General features: G+C 49.5%; 1 protein-coding gene across 2 annotated transcripts; it reads left to right on the top strand.

The window, feature by feature from the left end:
• Positions 1 to 5,696: 5,696 nt before the first annotated feature.
• Positions 5,697 to 17,462, top strand: klhl14 (kelch-like family member 14). Of its 2 annotated transcripts, XM_078099881.1 has the most exons (9): positions 5,697 to 6,076; positions 6,955 to 7,855; positions 9,419 to 9,540; positions 13,010 to 13,099; positions 13,532 to 13,610; positions 13,687 to 13,877; positions 15,195 to 15,353; positions 15,794 to 15,951; positions 16,110 to 17,462. In XM_078099881.1, exons 2-9 carry the CDS (start codon positions 6,978 to 6,980, stop codon positions 16,248 to 16,250), a joined length of 1,818 nt encoding a protein of 605 aa, XP_077956007.1. In that variant the 5' UTR covers positions 5,697 to 6,076; positions 6,955 to 6,977; the 3' UTR covers positions 16,251 to 17,462. The 2 variants fall into 2 exon arrangements, with proteins under 2 accessions (XP_077956007.1, XP_040026783.2); XM_040170849.2 differs by lacking the exon at positions 5,697 to 6,076 and having other exon boundaries at positions 6,116 to 7,855.

The raw sequence follows: 17,462 nt of genomic DNA, 5'->3' as shown, positions 1-17,462 counted from the left end.
TTTAGGGCATTTTTTTTTGTATAATACGCTGATTTTGGCGAGAGACATGTCGGGGGGAAAATCCGATTTGCAGGCAGCGTGATTCTCCCAATTTCAGCCCCGGCGCCACCATGCAGGCGATGGGCCCGTTTCGCCTGGATCCACCCCAGCGGCCGCTTCTGATCGCCGACGTGGAGCCGAGCGAATCGCAGCAACGTTCCGTCTTCTCGAGCTAACCAGAGTTCTGCTTTTGAGATCTTTTCAAAAGATCCGGGGGGAAAAACAAAAAAAAGCCGGAGGCGTCCGCTGCAAACCTCCCCGTTGGTGAGCAGCTGGTGAGCTTCTGTGTCTGAAATGTCAATGAGGGAGATGCACACGGGAGGGGCGAGTTCCCCTGACCACCACTTCAGCTCTTACATCCCCACGTTGTATTGCGACTAACTGATTAAAAGTCTGCTGAGCGTTGTCCCCGGCAGTGTTTGTACAGTACGGCCGAGTGTTCCTTTTTAAAGTTTAGGTAACTGCAGCATCTGTCGTTCAGTCGTACTGTGCAGCCGAACGACACACTGGAACCGTGTGATTGCCCAGGTGAGTCTCTAATGTGGAACCGCGCCGGAAAAACATGCCAAACAGATTCATCAGCTTAACAATACGCGTTGGTTGTGTTGCCACACTCGTTTGATTTCAAACATATTTATCTTAACGGGATAATAATTTGTGAAAGTCTCTGACATTTGTGGCCAGCTAGCATGATAATAAATCCCTGGCTTGGAACATTTTTTAGTTAATTAGAGTCAATCAATCCAAACTTTGCTCACTTACCGGTGTGAAACCGGAGTATAATGAGCAGAAATCAGCATGGTGATTGGAAAACACAAATTACAGCTGTTAAAGAGAAACTCATCCACTTTTCTTCTGCTGATGCCAATGCCTGCTGCGAGGATTTAAAATTAGCATGGCATTCCTTTAATGGATGTTAGGAGAATGTGCTCCTCTATAATTAAAAAAAAAACCCCTTTTAATATCCTCGTAGGGTAAAATAAGAGGGGTTCCTATGATTACATGACGACTCCTTAAAGGACATTTAAAATAAACACTGCATTGATTTCATTTTGTTTTGTCATCAGAGTGGTGTTTTATTGTGAAAACTACATCTACATTACAAATACTGCTTACATGCTGTACACACACTGTGTATGTGATGTATTAGTAATGTGTTTATTCTCTTTGTGTGTGTTAAGAGCCAATGGAGAGGTAATACATAGCGCCGTGTGACCATAGCTGCGCATTAATAAACTTAGCGCGTTGTACATTTATAGCCGGTCCCACGTTCATATCATTCTGGACACGTCCCGTGCAGCGATGATGTGAGTAATACCCCCCCCCCCTCCACAATAGCACCACCACCACAGGCCGCGGTGTCATGTGACCCGGCTGCCGGACATGACGCATGTGACCTCGGCCCCTGGATGCGATTTCCTCTCCTAAACTGTCGGGAAAAGGAGAACTCGCGTCGTCGAGCTGCTAACAGCAGCTTGGCTTTGTATTAATTATTGTCGGGGAATCCGACGGGTGCAGATAATACAGAATGCACTGGTTGGTCCCGTTTGTTTCACTTGTCAGTGGAGTGAATAATTGGGAGTGCTGACCATATTAGACGCAGAGAGTTTGCAAACATACGACTGAAACGGTAGCAACACTAAAGCGCGCCTCGGAAAATTTGATGTCTGACAATTTTCAAATCAGTATGGAATAATTAGCTGGCTTCCCGTTGCCAAAGGAATTTACTGAAGTTTAACTTCAGATTCACAGGAAACATACAGCTGGGTGCACTGGTTTATTGTTGCATTCCACTATTCTAGCTCATACGTTCACCCCGTTAAAGCAAACTTCTTCAGATATTTTGCACCCCGACTTGTTTCTTCAAAAGCTCGGGGAACATTGATACCGTTTCAGTAGAAGGGGGCTGCTAATACAATGGGGCTCATCTTGCAATTCTCCCAAGGAATAACTATCAGTCCTGCTACAGCAGCTCCCGCGTCCCCAGGTGACCGCGCCACTGAGCCCGTGCTCGCTCCATCGCACCCCACTCCACGCCTGCTGCCACCCTGAAGGTAGATGCATCACGCTGGGGAAACTGCGCAACAGCAGCCCCCCCCCCCTCCTCCAGCAGCCCCCCAACCCTGCAATAAAAAAAACAACCCCCCCCCTCCTCCTCACCAGCACTGTGGCCACTTGCGGGGCCCCTCACACGTCTCCGGGTCGCCACTGCAGCCCCCCCCACCCCCCCCCGGTCCCAACAGGCCGGACTCTCCCTCAGGTGAGTCTCCGTGTCTGCTCCCACCTGAAGCGCTCGACTGGGATCCTTTTGTCATTTGAGAAACGCCACACACACACACACACACACACACACACACACACACACACACAGACTGAAGGGGACACCGCCTGTTTCCTCTCTGCTCACCTCCCGGCTGCCGGCTGACTCTCTGAGCCGTGTCTGTGGTGGCGGCGGCGGCGTGTGAGGGGGGATCTGGGGGTTTAAAACAGCAGGCCTCCCATGCTCCCCGGATGGCAGATAGAACGTATTACACCGCGGACGCCTCCAGAATCATATCCGACTAACTTTGAGCCCAGATGACGAGCTCATCAGTCCCGGCATCAAAAGACGAGGAGGAGAAGCCATTTAATGGAGTGAACACGTGCCTGCAGCTGTTTAAATGTCCACATTGTTGCACTCTGACTGACCCTTCCTCCTCCTCCTCCTCCTCCTCACCTCTGCAGGTCAAACTGATGCTGCTGGTGAACTCATTTGTTCCTTTTGTGTCACAGCTTCTCTCGGGAGAAGCCCCGCTGGTCCAAACTGTGTCACGCGGTTTAAGTGTCAGGTTACTGGGACTCGCCATCAAAATCGCTTCACATACGGATTCCCAAGAGGCTCCAGCAGTCGTATCACACTACAACATTAAAAAAAGAACACGACCGTGATGAGTTAAGAATGTATGATGATTTAATAATACAATAAGATGGATGAGGAATCAACACTATCAGTGTTTAGTTAGCTGGATGTCTTTAATTCAAATGTTTGTGCTGCAGGATCTATAATGCTGTGTTTCTGTAACCTGCAGTTTGAATTCATCATCTCGCCCTACAGTCTTTTTTTTTAAGAGGCTGCCTGCCGCCTCCTTTATTTTTATTTATTTTTTATCAGAAAGCAACATTTCACCAAAACATAAATTACAAATCTCACTTTATAGGTTGCCGCACCGCACTTAGTTAACAGAATATTTTGCAAACAAGATGATATCACCCTCTCCATGATATTAATATGATATGTTCTCTGATCTGTAAACAGCTGGTTATCTTGCTTTTCCACGATAAGAGAAAGTGCTGAGGATTCACGCTCGCTGAGCACATTTGGGCTGAATCTTTCACACGTCACAAATTGCAGATGGGAAGCGGTGATCTTGAACAGCCGATCACATTTCCGTGACCATCTGACACCTTCCATTTAGGAAAATAATACTTTCTATCTTAGCATACCCCTCTGCGGCAGCCAGCAAAAGGAATTATGCCTGCTAGACTCTACGATTAACAACTTTGGAGCTTCTCCTTTTGTTTTGTTGTGTTGCACTGATTAGATTAAATCTTCAGTTTAGTGATTTAAGGTGGCAAATAATGTGTTTGTGCTGTTACGGTTCATATTTACGTGTTATAAGCCACGAGAAGCTTCATTGTAATCTGCACAGAAAGTTGTGTATTAGCTGAGGGGGGAATAAGGGGCTTATTACGACGCTTCACCTCATGTGGTGGATGTAAGACGCCGTTATCCGTCTGAGCCTTTTTCAAACTACGTTTTTAGCATTTTGTCCCCGATAATGCAGAATGTGAACTCTCATGTAAGTGTTGTCGTTCGCTCTTTTATCTCCCCCCTCTTGTATCCATGGCGCCGAGGACAAAAAGAAGACTTGTTACGAGGTAGATATGGTATCTGAGTAATATGACAGATAAATACGAGTCGGGTTAACTGGTACAGAGGGTTGTAAATCACTGTGGTGTGATTCTCTGTCTCAAAGGGTTTAATTAGTCTGGAAATTCTTCTCTTATCTGATGACCCCCCCCCCCCCTCACCCCCCCTCACCCCTCCTCCTCCCCTTCCTTCTGCACACTGCAACAACTTACAACCATAAACGCCCTGCAATCTGAAGACCAGCGGCCTCGGGAGACCGAGCTGCTACAAAGAGCTGGAAGAGTTGCAAACGGTCATTTTATTGCGTGGGAACGGCCCGCTGGAGACCCGGGTAACGGCGTGCTAGCCGAGCGCCGGGCGCCTCTCTGCAGGGTACAGACAAAACCACGATAAAACGATAAAAAGCCCGCAAACAAACGCGCCCGGTTAGCGCGAGGGCGGCGGTTTGTTATGCGGGATGCGGCGTGCGCGATCCAATCGGCCACCTCACAGCGTCCATGTGGGCTGAGTGGAACTACCAGTGTGGGGGGGGGGTAGGGAGGGGACACGCAGGCTGGGTGCTTGTCAAACATCTGACGATACGGTGCCTGCGACTATAACGGATGCTACATGCGGCCTGTTGTTGTTGTTGTTGTTGACGGCGACGCGCGGCGTGAACAAACCCTGTTTATCTGTCATTCCCTAACTTGTGAGTTATCTGTCACTCGGGGTCCCGCGGGAGTCCCGCACGTGCGTCTCTTCACTCTAATTGAGCCCCGCGTTTTAATTGACACATTGTAATAAGTCACCAACAGTTTGGGACTGGATTAGCAGCAGCGTCGTGGCGCTGGTCCCAAAACCTGCGGCAAAGATGCGGCGTTGGTTTAGACGATATCGCCGCTGTGACTCACACAGACTGAAGCCACGTGGGGCCTTTCGCCACCGTGGGGTCAAGTGGGCGTTCGCGGTCGCTCGTAAAGGTCGGCGTCGTCGGTGGAAACGTCGGCGCTTCCGGACTCTAAATATCCATCCGGGACTTTTTCCCCCCCACACACAAGGCGCCACCGTGACCCGCTGGACGCCGGATCGGGTTTCAACCCGTTGTGTTGGCGGGCCCGCCAGCTGTATGGACGCGCTGCACGTTGGGTTGGACTCGTTGTTACACAACTTCACATCACGTGTGTGTGTGTGTGTGTGTAAATAATGTAAATAGGCCATTTTAATAAGCTTCAACTCATCGTTATAAAACAATACGTGGACGTTGTGGCTGCGTGTGCGTTTCTTTATGGTGCAGATGCTAAACTTGTGTCTGAAGGACTAGCAGGAGCAGAATGGAGATGAGGGGTTATTTTGGCGATGGAGATTAAGGCAGGGGCTTTTTGTCATTTGTGCGAGACAAGCCATTCATCCATCCAGTTCACAGCCAAAAAAAGGCTGGTCCCAGAAATTAGCAGTTTCAGCTCAGCAGCAAAGTCGTCGGGCTGTGAAGGCAGAGAGAAATTGACTAATTAGCAATGCGCACTAAAACTTGACGGTTCTCTCTATAACAGCGAGGGAAAGACTCGGTTTTTCTCCCCCTTTCTCTTTCCTTTCTTCCATAGATGTTTGAAATCGCAGTCATTTACGCTCGACAGTTTTTACAATAGCCTTGAGCCATAATTTTGCGAGTCTCTCCAGCATCCATACCCCTGCATGGTCTCTCTCCACCGGCCATGCACGACCGTTTCTCTCCCCAACCGTGGATTTCCTATTACTCTCGTTACGACTCACTGAGCCCCAGGCCCAAGGATAATGATGTGTTGTTTCTTGGTAGCATAATTTGTCACACGTATATTTCTTCTTCTTCTTCTTCTTCTTCTCCTGCAGAAAGCACAGCTCCCTCTCACACACTCTCGCGCACTTCTTGTTAATTCGGGAGAACAAATGATCAACGTCAACAAATAACCTGGAGAGAGGAAAAAAAAGAAAGAAACCGTGACTTTGGGGAGTTGGAGTCAATGGTTATTTTGAGACACCAGAAGGACGGGACATTCCTCTAAAACGGGAACAAAAAAAGAGGAGAACAAAGGAAATATTCACGTGAGAATATTGGGATCCTGAAGCTGACTTTCTTTTTTTTTTTTGGTTCGTGCCAGGAGCTGAAGTCAGGTAAGTTTGGCCGCTTCTCTGCTCGCGTCGGTTAGTTGAGACGGGGCGCGTTTTGGAGGCGAATCCGCACGCCGGCGCCGTTAACTTCGCGCACGTTGCGCACATAGAATTAGCGGCTTTTTTTTTCTTCCTTTTTCTTTCTTTTGCGGAACGATCAGATACGCGCGTCGCGTGTTACTTCGCCGGGAAGCCGCGCCGCGGTTTTTTTCCGCCTCCGCGGCCGCGCGCGGCGGGGCCGAAGGCGCACCGGCCGGCGGCTCCGGAGGACCCGACTAAACCGCCTTTTGTGTGACTCCGTGGACCCGCGCGGCGTGTGCGAGGTGTCCTCGTTGTGCGCGCGTGTGCGTGTACGTGTGCGTGCTGCAAAGACAGGGAGAGGGAATAAGTGCCGAACGCCGCGTGCTCTCCGTCCCGCCGCGTCCTCTCCGCCCGGAGATACGACAACTTCCCCGCGTCATCCGGGAGGAGAAGCGCCCGCGGCTCCTGCGCCTGTTTGTTTGCTGTTTTTTTTTTCGGTTGCTTTTTTATTTTTATTTTCCAGAGACCAAAAAAAACCCCGCTTCTTTCTTTCGGCTCCGTCTCGAAGCCTCTCGCGTTGGGAATGAAAACGCGCGGCGCGCTGTGGGAACTAAACTACCGCGGTTCCGTTTGTTGCTTCACCGCCGGGAGCTCAAAGTCCGTCGGGTGTCGGTTCTCTCCGGCTGGCATTGCATGAAGATGTGCCCCCCCCACACCACGCACACACTCTGTTTGATAACTTAACTCGAGAAATGGTTCTATTCGATTAGTTGATCGATTGCATCCTCAGTGTGTGTGTGTGCGTGCGAACACGTGACCCCCCCGCGGTAAATGGCGTGCTCGGTGTGTTTGTTGGCCAGGTGGCGATCCCAGCCAGCGAGTCATGTCCAGATCGGGCGACAGAACATCCACCTTCGACCCCACGCACAGTGACACCCTGCTGCACGGGCTCAACCTCCTGTGGAGAAAACAGCTGTTCTGCGATGTGACCCTCACCGCCCAGGGGCAGCAGTTCCACTGCCACAAAGCCGTGCTGGCCTCCTGCTCCCAGTACTTCAGATCCCTCTTCTCCTCCCATAACGTCATCAACAATGAGGGGAGCAAAGGGGACCAGGGCAGCAGCGGGACCCCCTCGTCCTCGCCAGACGACAAGCTGGCCACCCCCGGCTCCAGGCCCATCAACAACCTGGTCCTCCAGGGCTGCTCGTCCATCGGACTACGGTTGGTGCTGGAGTACCTGTACACCGCCAACGTGACTCTTTCCCTGGACACGGTGGAAGAGGTGCTGTCGGTGAGCAAGATCCTCAACATCCCCCAGATCACCAAGCTCAGCGTGCAGTTCCTCAACGACCAGATCTCCGTGCAGAACTACAAGCAGATCTGCAAGATCGCCGCTCTCCACGGCCTGGACGAGACCAAGAAGCTGGCCAACAAGTACCTGGTGGAGGACGTGCTGCTGCTGAACTTTGAGGAGATGTGCGCCATGCTGGATGCTCTGCCGCCCCCGGTGGAGTCGGAGCTGGCGCTGTTCCAGATGTCAGTCCTCTGGCTGGAGCATGACCGGGAGACTCGCATGCACTACGCGCCGGACCTCATGAAGAGGCTGCGCTTCGCCCTCATACCTGCCCCGGAGCTGGTGGAGAGGGTGCAGTCCGTTGACTTCATGAGGACTGACCCCGTGTGCCAGAAGCTACTCATGGACGCCATGAACTACCACCTGATGCCCTTCAGGCAGCACTGCAGGCAGACCACGGCCAGCAGGTGAGGAAGAGACAAACAAACACACACACACACTCGGCCAAGGAGCTTCCTTTGAGTGGACGTGAGGTGATTAGAGGCCTCCCACGTGTTAAATCTGGACAAATTGCCGACGCCGGTAGGGTTGCCCGCTGTGCCTGTGCAGGCTGGACCGCGTGGGCGGTCAGTCAGTCAGTAATGAGCGTCGTGGGGCTCGTCCTGTGAAGCACCTTCGGCCGTCAGGGGTCTCGGCCTCCTCGGTGCTTCGCTGTATCCACAATTAGGAACTTACCTCATGTTTTAGTGAAGGGAGAAAAACCCCCAACTCGTTATTTCCCTCACACATCTGTGTAATTGCTCTCTAATCAGTGTAGACAAGATGCAGCAAACTAGATAAAGGTTATGCGTTTGATGTGCAGCAACTCTCATGAATACAATTTGAAATGCTTTGATGTAATTGTTACCAGGATTACATGGTAATCATGAAACAATTCTGGTATGAGTGGAAGAAACACGCGGCTACCGAGGCTGAAGTCTTTTCAGAGGGAAATTATTCTAATTAAGGATTTATCGAATAAGAGTCCCCTAAATTCAAGTCAACAGGAGACTTGTGTTAAATGACGGTGCATATACCTTTTTAAACAGCTGTAGGATGGAGAATCCATAAATATTCTAATCGAATTTTGCACAAACAGTCTCAAAAGTAGATCATGGTTCTATTCCGGCGTGGTCCCAGTAACACGTCTATTCCCACATATGGACCTGAATGAGCAAAGAATGGAGAATCCTCATAATTGGTTTCGCATGCCGCCGTCTCTCTCCTCTCAATTAATCACCATTATCTATGTCCAGGGGCTCATTTGCATATGAATAACCCCAAAACACTTCCGAGTGGGCCGGTGGCAGAGAGAATGTACCGAGACGACGGCGGATTTCCCGAGTGTGGAAAAGTAAAATATGAGAAAGGTGAACGTGGATGGAGATAAAGGCCAGCTGCATCTTTTAATGCTTATCGTGATTCATTGGTCGATTTGTGTCCCACTGGGAGAAAACGGTCATTAATGTACAATAAAGTGTCTGACTTTTGTGTTGTATAGATACAAACAAAACAGGAAATACCTCTCAACTGGCTCAGAGATGAATCACTGCAGCCAATGAAAAGGAGACGTTGTTCGGGCAGGTTAATGTGCTTTTAGCCTCCAGCGGGATCTTCTTCTCTTCACAGATAATTGGAAAAATATATCTTTAGTGCAATAACTGATCAATAACAGAAGGATGAGCTCGCTGTTGCACTGTGGCGCAAATCGGCCGATGTGAAGCGTCGTTGTTCAGGAGTTGCAGCCTGACAGGAAGCAGCTAGTAATTGAATCCGTGCATTTGGTTCCATTTGTTCCTTGATGATCGAATTGCTGCTTCCGCATTTTCAGCAACTGCTGCTAACGGCGTCAAAGCTATTATGCCAATTAAGAAATTAGAGGCGTCCAGGTAAAGGTTGAGCCTATTTTTATTTTATTTTCAAGGCCCAATAAGTGTTTTGTCCCCCGTTTCCCAACACCCACACTCACACACACACTTTTGACATTACAGAATCCGTTCCAATAAGAGAATGCTGTTACTGGTGGGTGGTTTGCCTCCTGGACCCGATCGTCTCCCCAGCAATTTGGTCCAGTACTATGACGACGAGAAAAAGACATGGAAGATCCTCACAAGTGAGTAGCGAAAGGCTCTGCTGATTTCCTCCCTGCTATTTTTTGCAACCTGAGGCATCTCGTGTTAGTGGCTTTAATGATGAGAAAAAGTAGTTCCTATGGATGACTTTAACGCAGGTTAATTTCCATGGAAAATGAGGGGAAGGAGTTTCCCTAAATCCTTTAGGTAATAATGTATCACTATTACTTTTAATATACGTTTTTAATCAGACCGTGACTTCATGCCCGGCTCCCCTTGTTGTTTTTGCTGAAATCTGCTGGCAGGATGCGTGATGAGATTCATACTTGAATCTAATGACAGGGAGAGAAAACCTGCCATCGTTCCTCAATACCGCCTTACTAAGCTCAGCGGGATTATTCCCTCGCATTGATCCGTTCCTCAGATTAAATCTGCTGACATCAGGTTTATTTAAGGTGAGTTCGATGCCAAAGAGATGGAACCCAGCAGCTGGAATGTTGGCAAACATGCAAAAGCAAATAGAACTCACACTTGTGTGATAGCGAAAAAGTCACGTCACAAATAGGGACTCACGCTCGGGTTATTGGTCTTATGATATCGGATCATTTCCCCCTGAGGATCCATTCTGTTTAAAACAAAGTGGTGTGTCCACAGAGAACCTGTTCTCACCTCTGAAGAGTCCACCGTGCTCTTCTTTCTCTCCCGGGCTTCCTGACCTTTCAAGGCGCGCCACTATATCGTTGTCACATTGCAAAGGTCGACCAAGAGCTAATGGGCGGCCGTATTTGTCCTTTGCATCATCATCATCATCATCGCCAGACATATCGAGTTTTTCGCTCGCAGCCGCGCTTTGCCAGTGTGCCTTCATTCGTACGTATTAGCCGTGGCTCCGTCGTCTGTCAGCCGGGACGTTCATACATTTTTTATTTCTCCCTTTTATGGCGCGAGATTTTAAGGACTGTGGGTTTGTTCTGTGGAATTCAGAGAAAGTTTGCTGCTAGAATGTTCACATGGACGTCATTTGTTATTGCAGGAGGTATTTTTTTTTACCAAAGGAGCCACGTATGCACAACAGCCTGCAGCCCGCTGGTGCGTGTGTGTGCGTGTGTGTGTGTGTCGTCATTTTCCCATTTCACTCACACACTGTGTCTGTGGACCTGAAAACACGCAAAAGGTCACTGGGGATTTCCATCACTCAAAACTAAAAAGTCAACTCTCAAATGGTCCGTGGCCAAGTGGAAGGACAAAACTGCAAAATCATCCCCTTAACACATTAGTGGGCATCTGATGTCGCCTCCTCACAATGGATGTGGAATAGCACATTATTAACATTCAATCAGGACTTTTCAATGAGGCGAAGCTGAGAGCGACAGCCTTTGATTAAGACATTCATCAGCACAATTTGGGGAGAATCTGATCCCCCCCCCACCCCCCCCCCCCCTCGTTGCTGTCGGATGGATCCAGAGAGGAGTCTGCACCCACGGCGGCGTGGACCAGCGCGACCAGACAGAGGCTGCTCCGCTCGGATGTGGACCTCCTCCTGCACGCGGCGCCGGCCTGGAACAAAGGAACGCCGCTCAGTGGGACGCGCAGGCGGCGGAGCGGGAGGAGGCGGCGGTGGTGCATTAGCCGGAGGGGGGGTGGAGGGAAGGGGGGCCCAGTCGAGCGGCCCGGACGGCGCCTGCCGTCTATGCAGAGGTTTCTGACTCCCTCTAGTGAGCCCCGGAGCTCAGTGTAGAGAGGGATGGCGAGCTCATCCTGCCCCCCCCTCCTCCCTCCTGCGGCGGGTTTAGGGGGAGATTCTCGCCTCATAATTCTCACGCGTTACCCAGAGACGTGTTTCTTTATTTTTCACCTCACAGGACTGTTACAGAGGGGGGGGGGTCATTTATTGTGGCACTTATCCAACTGCTCACCTGTATCTGATGCACCTGTGGAGGCAAACGTCCCAAATCCTCCCTGCAGCACTCATTCTGCAGACGTTCTGCAAAGCGAACGATCCTCTTCTCCCGCGGGGACGACGTGACATTCGACGTCAAGTCGCTAGACGTGCAAGAAAGAGCCGCCCGTCCGCGTGCCGCACGCCGCCGGCTGGGTGATAATATAAATAGCACGTAAGGGAACCCGGCAGTGGTACGGCACTCGTCTTTTGAGGTGCACTGGAGGCAGGCGGCCTAATCCCCCCCCCACCCCCTCCCTCGCCGCCAGATAAAGCCGCGCTCAGTGTATGTAGCGTTAGACTCCCACCTCATAGCGGGCCGGCGCGCGGCAGCCAGCCGCAGGGAGATCGGCAGCGAGGGGCCAATTGGAAAGGAACGAGATTCAAGGCTGTCTAATTTTGCAGCAACTGCGATCCATCAGCCCGGTGGGGAGGTGACAGTGGAAATGACTGATGGAGACAGACAGGTGGGGCTTTAACATTTCACTGATTTGTGCTCAAAAGGCGCCAGGGCCCGAGATTTATTGAGTGAACACGGCCGTGTTCATTATGACTGTCACCTAAGACCATTTCTCTACATCTCAATGGGGTCACTTCAGCAGAAGAAGATGGAGGGGGGGGGGGAGCATAAACACAGACAAAGGGAGAAGCCCTCACCGGGGGTCCCGCTGCGGGCTTCTAGCTCCTCGTGCCGACTAAACAGCCTGTTTATCGGACATATTCGGTTTGTCACTAGACGGACGGCTGCAGTGGGATTTGTGAAGCGATTGCGCTGAGGTCCGGTACCTGGCAGGTGAGTTATGGCTCCTAAATGGATTGATGGACAGATGTACAAACACACAGACGGATGGATGTTGCGACTAACAGTCGGCTGCTTGCTCTGCTTCATATTTTCATTTGTTCCGGTTAAGGAGTCAACAGGCTTGATTTCCCACAAGAAATGACTTCCTGTAGATGGATGAATGGAAAACAAAAAGCAATGAGGAGGGGAAATAAATCCTTTAGCGTCGACTCGCATTCGTCTGGCCGCGTCGCCGTAACGAGAATGTTTTCCTCTCGTGACGAGTGCGTTTCAGATTTCATCAATCCGGACCTCAGCGGGAATAATGAGCGGCGCTTGTCAAACAACGGGAGGCTCGGCGTGACCAAATAAAAGTCGTCACTGGATCGGGAGGACTGACAGCACAGATATGGCAGTGTCCTCATGGACGCTGCGTCAATAAGGACTTCTGTGCGTTGACCGGCGCGTCAGACCGACTTCATATCAGCTTTGTTCATAGATGGGTCGTTTTTCTCCTCGTATTATTAGAAATTGAGAGTGATATTGAGTATTTGAGGTTTAGTATTAGGTTTTCTGTGATACTGTCATGGGTGATCAGCTGTTATTCTGCATGTATACAGGTTTCCTGTCGTCGGGGCCTTCAAGTTCCATGAACAATCCGGTTAACGCGGAGCCCAGATTTTGCCACGTCCGCCCTCGCTCTGTATCAAAATGTCCTCGTCGTCGAGTCGAGTAAGAAGTTTTCCATTTTTCAGCGATTGACACCTTTCTGTCTCTGCGTCCCGTCCAGTAATGCCTTACAACAGCGCCCATCACTGCGTGGTGGAGGTGGAGAACTTCCTGCTGCTGCTGGGCGGAGAGGACCAGTGGAACCCAAACGGTACGGCGACCTTCCTGCGACTTTTGTGTTTCATTGTCTACTTCTTTTTGCGAGCCTGCGGTTCAGAGCGGACGCGACACGTTTCAAACGCTGAGTGGACAAGCAACACTCCACCAGACGCTCGCCAGTGACTGGCGTAGGAAAGTAACTGTGACAGTGAAACATTTAAGTGCTCGCCGTGAAGCGGCGTGGTAACAAACCCAGGCTGGAGAATGCCAGACTGTCCTTTTGCTTCCTTTCCCACCCAAGTATCACAACAGCGCCGTCAACTGTGCTTATTTAGCCCCGAGAGCGAAGCAACACGGCACCGAAACACGTCCTCGGGGACCATTTCAGATGCTCTTGCGGAGATTATCGCACTGCGATTGGAAACAAAGGTGGCCTTGTGTGGGTGGAGACGTTGGGCCTGATTTTCTGTCGTTTCCTCCGCAGGGAAGCACAGCACTCATTTCGTCAGCCGCTACGATCCCAGGTTCAACAGCTGGATTCAGCTGCCCCCGATGCAGGAGAGGTAAGCGCTTATTGTTCTAGCCGTCCCTCTCCGGCTTTAACCATGTCGTCTGACGTCTGCCGCTGTCCGTCCTCAGGAGAGCCAGTTTCTTCGCCTGCCGCCTGGAGAAGCACCTGTACGTGGTGGGCGGTAGAAACGAGAGCGGCTACCTGTCCAGCGTGGAGTCCTACGACCTGGAGACCAACGAGTGGAACTACCTGTCGCCTCTGCCGCAGCCTCTGGCCGCCCACGCGGGAGCCGTGCACAACGGGAAGATCTACATATCGGGTGAGGAGACGGGGGATGGATATGCACTCCATTATTGAAAGATACATATTGGGCACAACAATGTCAGTGAGGAATCTTTATTATTGCAGAGTCATATAGTATATAGTATATATAGTACAAGTACACTTAGTCAAGTACACACTTAAGGTTAAATTAACCTTTATTTCATGACTCTGAGCGTGAGAAAATCAACCGTATTTTCTGATAAGAGTCATTCTGTTCCATAAGTAGAAATTTCAATCTGAATACTACACATTTTACACAAATACAAACTGATGACACATTGTAAATAACCAAATGTAAAGATTTATGAGCTAAACAATCACAAGTTGCATCTCATCTTAAATGTTAACAAAGCCAAATTATTGCAAGCTGGAAAAATAATAATAATATTGTGTTCAAAAGTATCACAAAAATCGTAACATGATGTTTAAAACTCACAATAGACAGTTTTAATCTTTCTCTTTTTAATTAAAACCTGGGACCTACATTACCCACAATGCAACACAACGCTAATCCGTTTGGTCAGAGGTTCTGGTTTATTTATTTATTTATTTATCTGGTAATTACAAATGTTTTGAAACCAGCTCATTTGAACCTCAATATGAATTCGGTCCAACACTTCCAGTTCTTCTACGACGACATCTGTTGTTTAATTGACTCCTCAATCAATCAAATACTCGCTCACACCAACGCAGAACGTCATCCAACATTATCCTCCTCTTCCGAAAAGCTGTCACTGAATCATCAGCAAGTTGTGCAGCGTTACACACTGTGGCTGTTATTACCGCGTAAAAATAAAAGAGACCGGGAACAAAGGGCAGCGGCGCCGAGCGGCTGCAAAAGAGCTGGTGGCTCGAGTCGGGTGCCAGTATATGTAGCATTAAATATCAAATATAAATAAAGATATCTAGAATCACCTTTCTAAATAGTTTTACAGGACACTAAGTTCTCCTCCAAGGTCCCTCCGTCCATTTGTGCTTCTTCTAGAACATGTTCGCGAGCTTTAATCTTCTGAGCGTTTCCCTATTCGCCCTCCGCCTGAATCGCCCCTTTTTGATAGCGTTGCTAGGCAACAGCTTGGGCCCATTTTTACTTCCTGTCAGCTGCCTTCGCGTTCACCTTAAACGAAGCTTCTGCGGTTCACGTCCGATCCGTGATTCGGTGCCGTTTGTTTGACGGACAGTTTGATGCTTTCACTGTATCTGTGCAGCACGGCGACCCGGTTTAGTGACAGAAGAAGCACACGTGGCGCTTTGCCCTGCCGCGCGTTTCCACTTGGTTTTCAAAGCCCAGTTCTATATTTACCTGTTGCAGGAGGAGTTCACAATGGAGAGTATGTGTCCTGGCTCTACTGTTACGACCCCGTAATGGACGTGTGGGCACGGAAACAGGATATGAACACAAAGCGGGCCATTCATGCCCTGGCTGGAATGAACGACCGCCTGTACGCGATTGGTGGAAACCATTTGAAAGGTAAGCATCCGTTCGAAGGGAAAAGAGGTCAAGATCCATACTTTCCTTTCCCTTTTGTCCGATAGAGAGCAGTGAAAGTGAGGCTGCTTTCATGAGCAGCCGAGGACCTTTTTTCCACTGCGCGACCTCTTTTATACTTCAGCAATCAAGGAACGAAATAGATGAAGAAAAAAACCCTGAACAAGCCGCTGAAATGATGCGTTTTGGGTTTGCATCTCTTTCACATTCGGCTCCGATACAGAGACAACCCAAACAGCTGGTGGACAGCGCTCACGTAGGAACCCGTCGTTCCCAGCTGGTGGCTGGAAAACGTGTTTTCAGAGGCCTTTCAAAGCCAAACAAGGAGCAGAACGTGCCCCCCCCCCCCCTCACTTGCACCCCCATTTACGCGATACACCACAATGCACCAGTTTAAGATGGTCTTTCGTTCCTTCTCGCAGGTTTCTCCCACCTGGACGTGATGCTGGTGGAGTGCTACGACCCGAAGGCCGACCAGTGGAACATCCTGCAGACGCCCATCCTGGAGGGGCGCAGCGGGCCGGGCTGCGCCGTGTTTGACGACAGCATCTTCCTGGTGGGGGGCTACAGCTGGAGCATGGTACGGCCCTCGCGCCTCGCGCTTCTCTTTTTAAGCGTTCAGCGCAACCCGTTTGCAGAAAGCCGCCAGACTTGATCTTTGCAGTCGAGGAGCTCCTGAAAACCCGCCCGGCGCCGAGAGCAACCAGGGGAGTGACTCCGCCTTGTGTTTCTCCTCAGGGGGCCTATAAGTCTTCCACCATCTGCTACAGCCCAGAGAAGGGAACGTGGACAGAGCTGGAGGGGGAGGTGGCGGAGCCCTTGGCGGGCCCGTCCTGTTCCACCGTCACGCTGCCGGCCTGCCTTCCCTTTAACAAATGACAACTAATCCGGCCGAGGGGCGGCGCCGACTGGGAGGAGGACCATCGATGAGCGGGAGCGGTCGTCGACCATTTTTGTGACAAAACCCTCCAGCCAGACGGCGGGCGGGGGAGGGGGTGTGTATAAATTATTTTTTTACAGGTTTGACCAGAGCACTTTCGTTATTCCTCACTGGAGGTTTTAAAAAAGCAAGAAAAAAGTAAAAAAAGAAGAAGAATTGCGTAACTCATGTATTTAAACTCATCTGTGTTCTGAGAAATGGTTCCTTCCATATTTGATTTAAGCTGATTGTGAGTGTTTTGGGGTCTCTACTATAGCACGCATAGTGTTGAATTATAGCTTTCAAATCCATTTTTATCTTGTATTCCGTAGAGGCGTATTTCCATCCACACGCGGTGTTGTTTCTTGGACTAACTGGCAGGTAAAGGTGATCAGACGCGTGGTGATCAAAGTGTGTAGATATTCCTCATCTCTCCGTGCAGAAACCTTTCCTATCGGCAGCTGTTACCGAGCAAAAGACAACCTTTTTAAATAGACACACACAATGATCTCAATCAGGAATTTATAGCTAATTGTCTTCATAATTTACACCCAGACTGAAGTTGTGTTTCTGTATAACGTCACAGAAAAAAAATCTACTATTCTTTGTGCTGCAAGCAAAAAGAATAAAGTCTAATAGTATTGAAATGACGCACTAACGGTCACGTTAATTAAACGCTGGCGGTACAATCAAGTTGAATTTGCTAGCCGATGTATTTGTGGGTAGCGCGTTTGGGTAAACAGAAGAATTTTGCTCGTTCACCTTTACAAGTTAAAGATAACCGGCCCGTTTATGAGGCCACGTAACCGACCTCTGACCTCTTTAGTGAAAGACGAGCACTCGACGGTCCTTTATGCACTAACGGTGAACTTTTGATTCAGCAAGAAAAGTTCATTCAAATGTAAATTAATCAATGTGCTGTGATTAAAAAAAGAAATAAAAAATAATCAAATGAATCCACGTCCCGTCTAGTCTACGTTGTTGGGTTCAAAAAGTTGACTCTAAATATCGATGCAGTACCTGTTGGATCCTGTAGAGATTTGTTGATTTCATTCTTGTACATAATCGCTTGCAGTGAAACATTTTTGTGCACTCAACCCTGGATTTATTCTCAAATCCTGTTATGTCCTTTGCATTTTAGATGAAAATAAACTGACTCTTGATGATTAAAA

This window comes from Gasterosteus aculeatus, chromosome 3, assembly GCF_964276395.1.
Source record: "Gasterosteus aculeatus chromosome 3, fGasAcu3.hap1.1, whole genome shotgun sequence".
In the NCBI taxonomy this organism is placed as follows: Eukaryota; Metazoa; Chordata; class Actinopteri; order Perciformes; family Gasterosteidae; genus Gasterosteus; species Gasterosteus aculeatus.
Note: the sequence above shows the minus strand (reverse complement) of the source record. Positions and strands in the feature narration are given on the sequence as shown.

What these genes read in the sequence shown, in the direction of transcription:
- klhl14 (XM_078099881.1), top strand. Translation starts at nt 6,978, where the DNA reads ATGTCCAGATCGGGCGACAGAACATCCACCTTCGACCCCACGCACAGT. An exon ending in AGGCAGACCACGGCCAGCAG is followed by an intron (nt 7,856 to 9,418) that starts GTGAGGAAGAGA and finishes TTGACATTACAG; the next exon opens with AATCCGTTCCAATAAGAGAA. An exon ending in GGGGCTACAGCTGGAGCATG is followed by an intron (nt 15,952 to 16,109) that starts GTACGGCCCTCG and finishes GTTTCTCCTCAG; the next exon opens with GGGGCCTATAAGTCTTCCAC.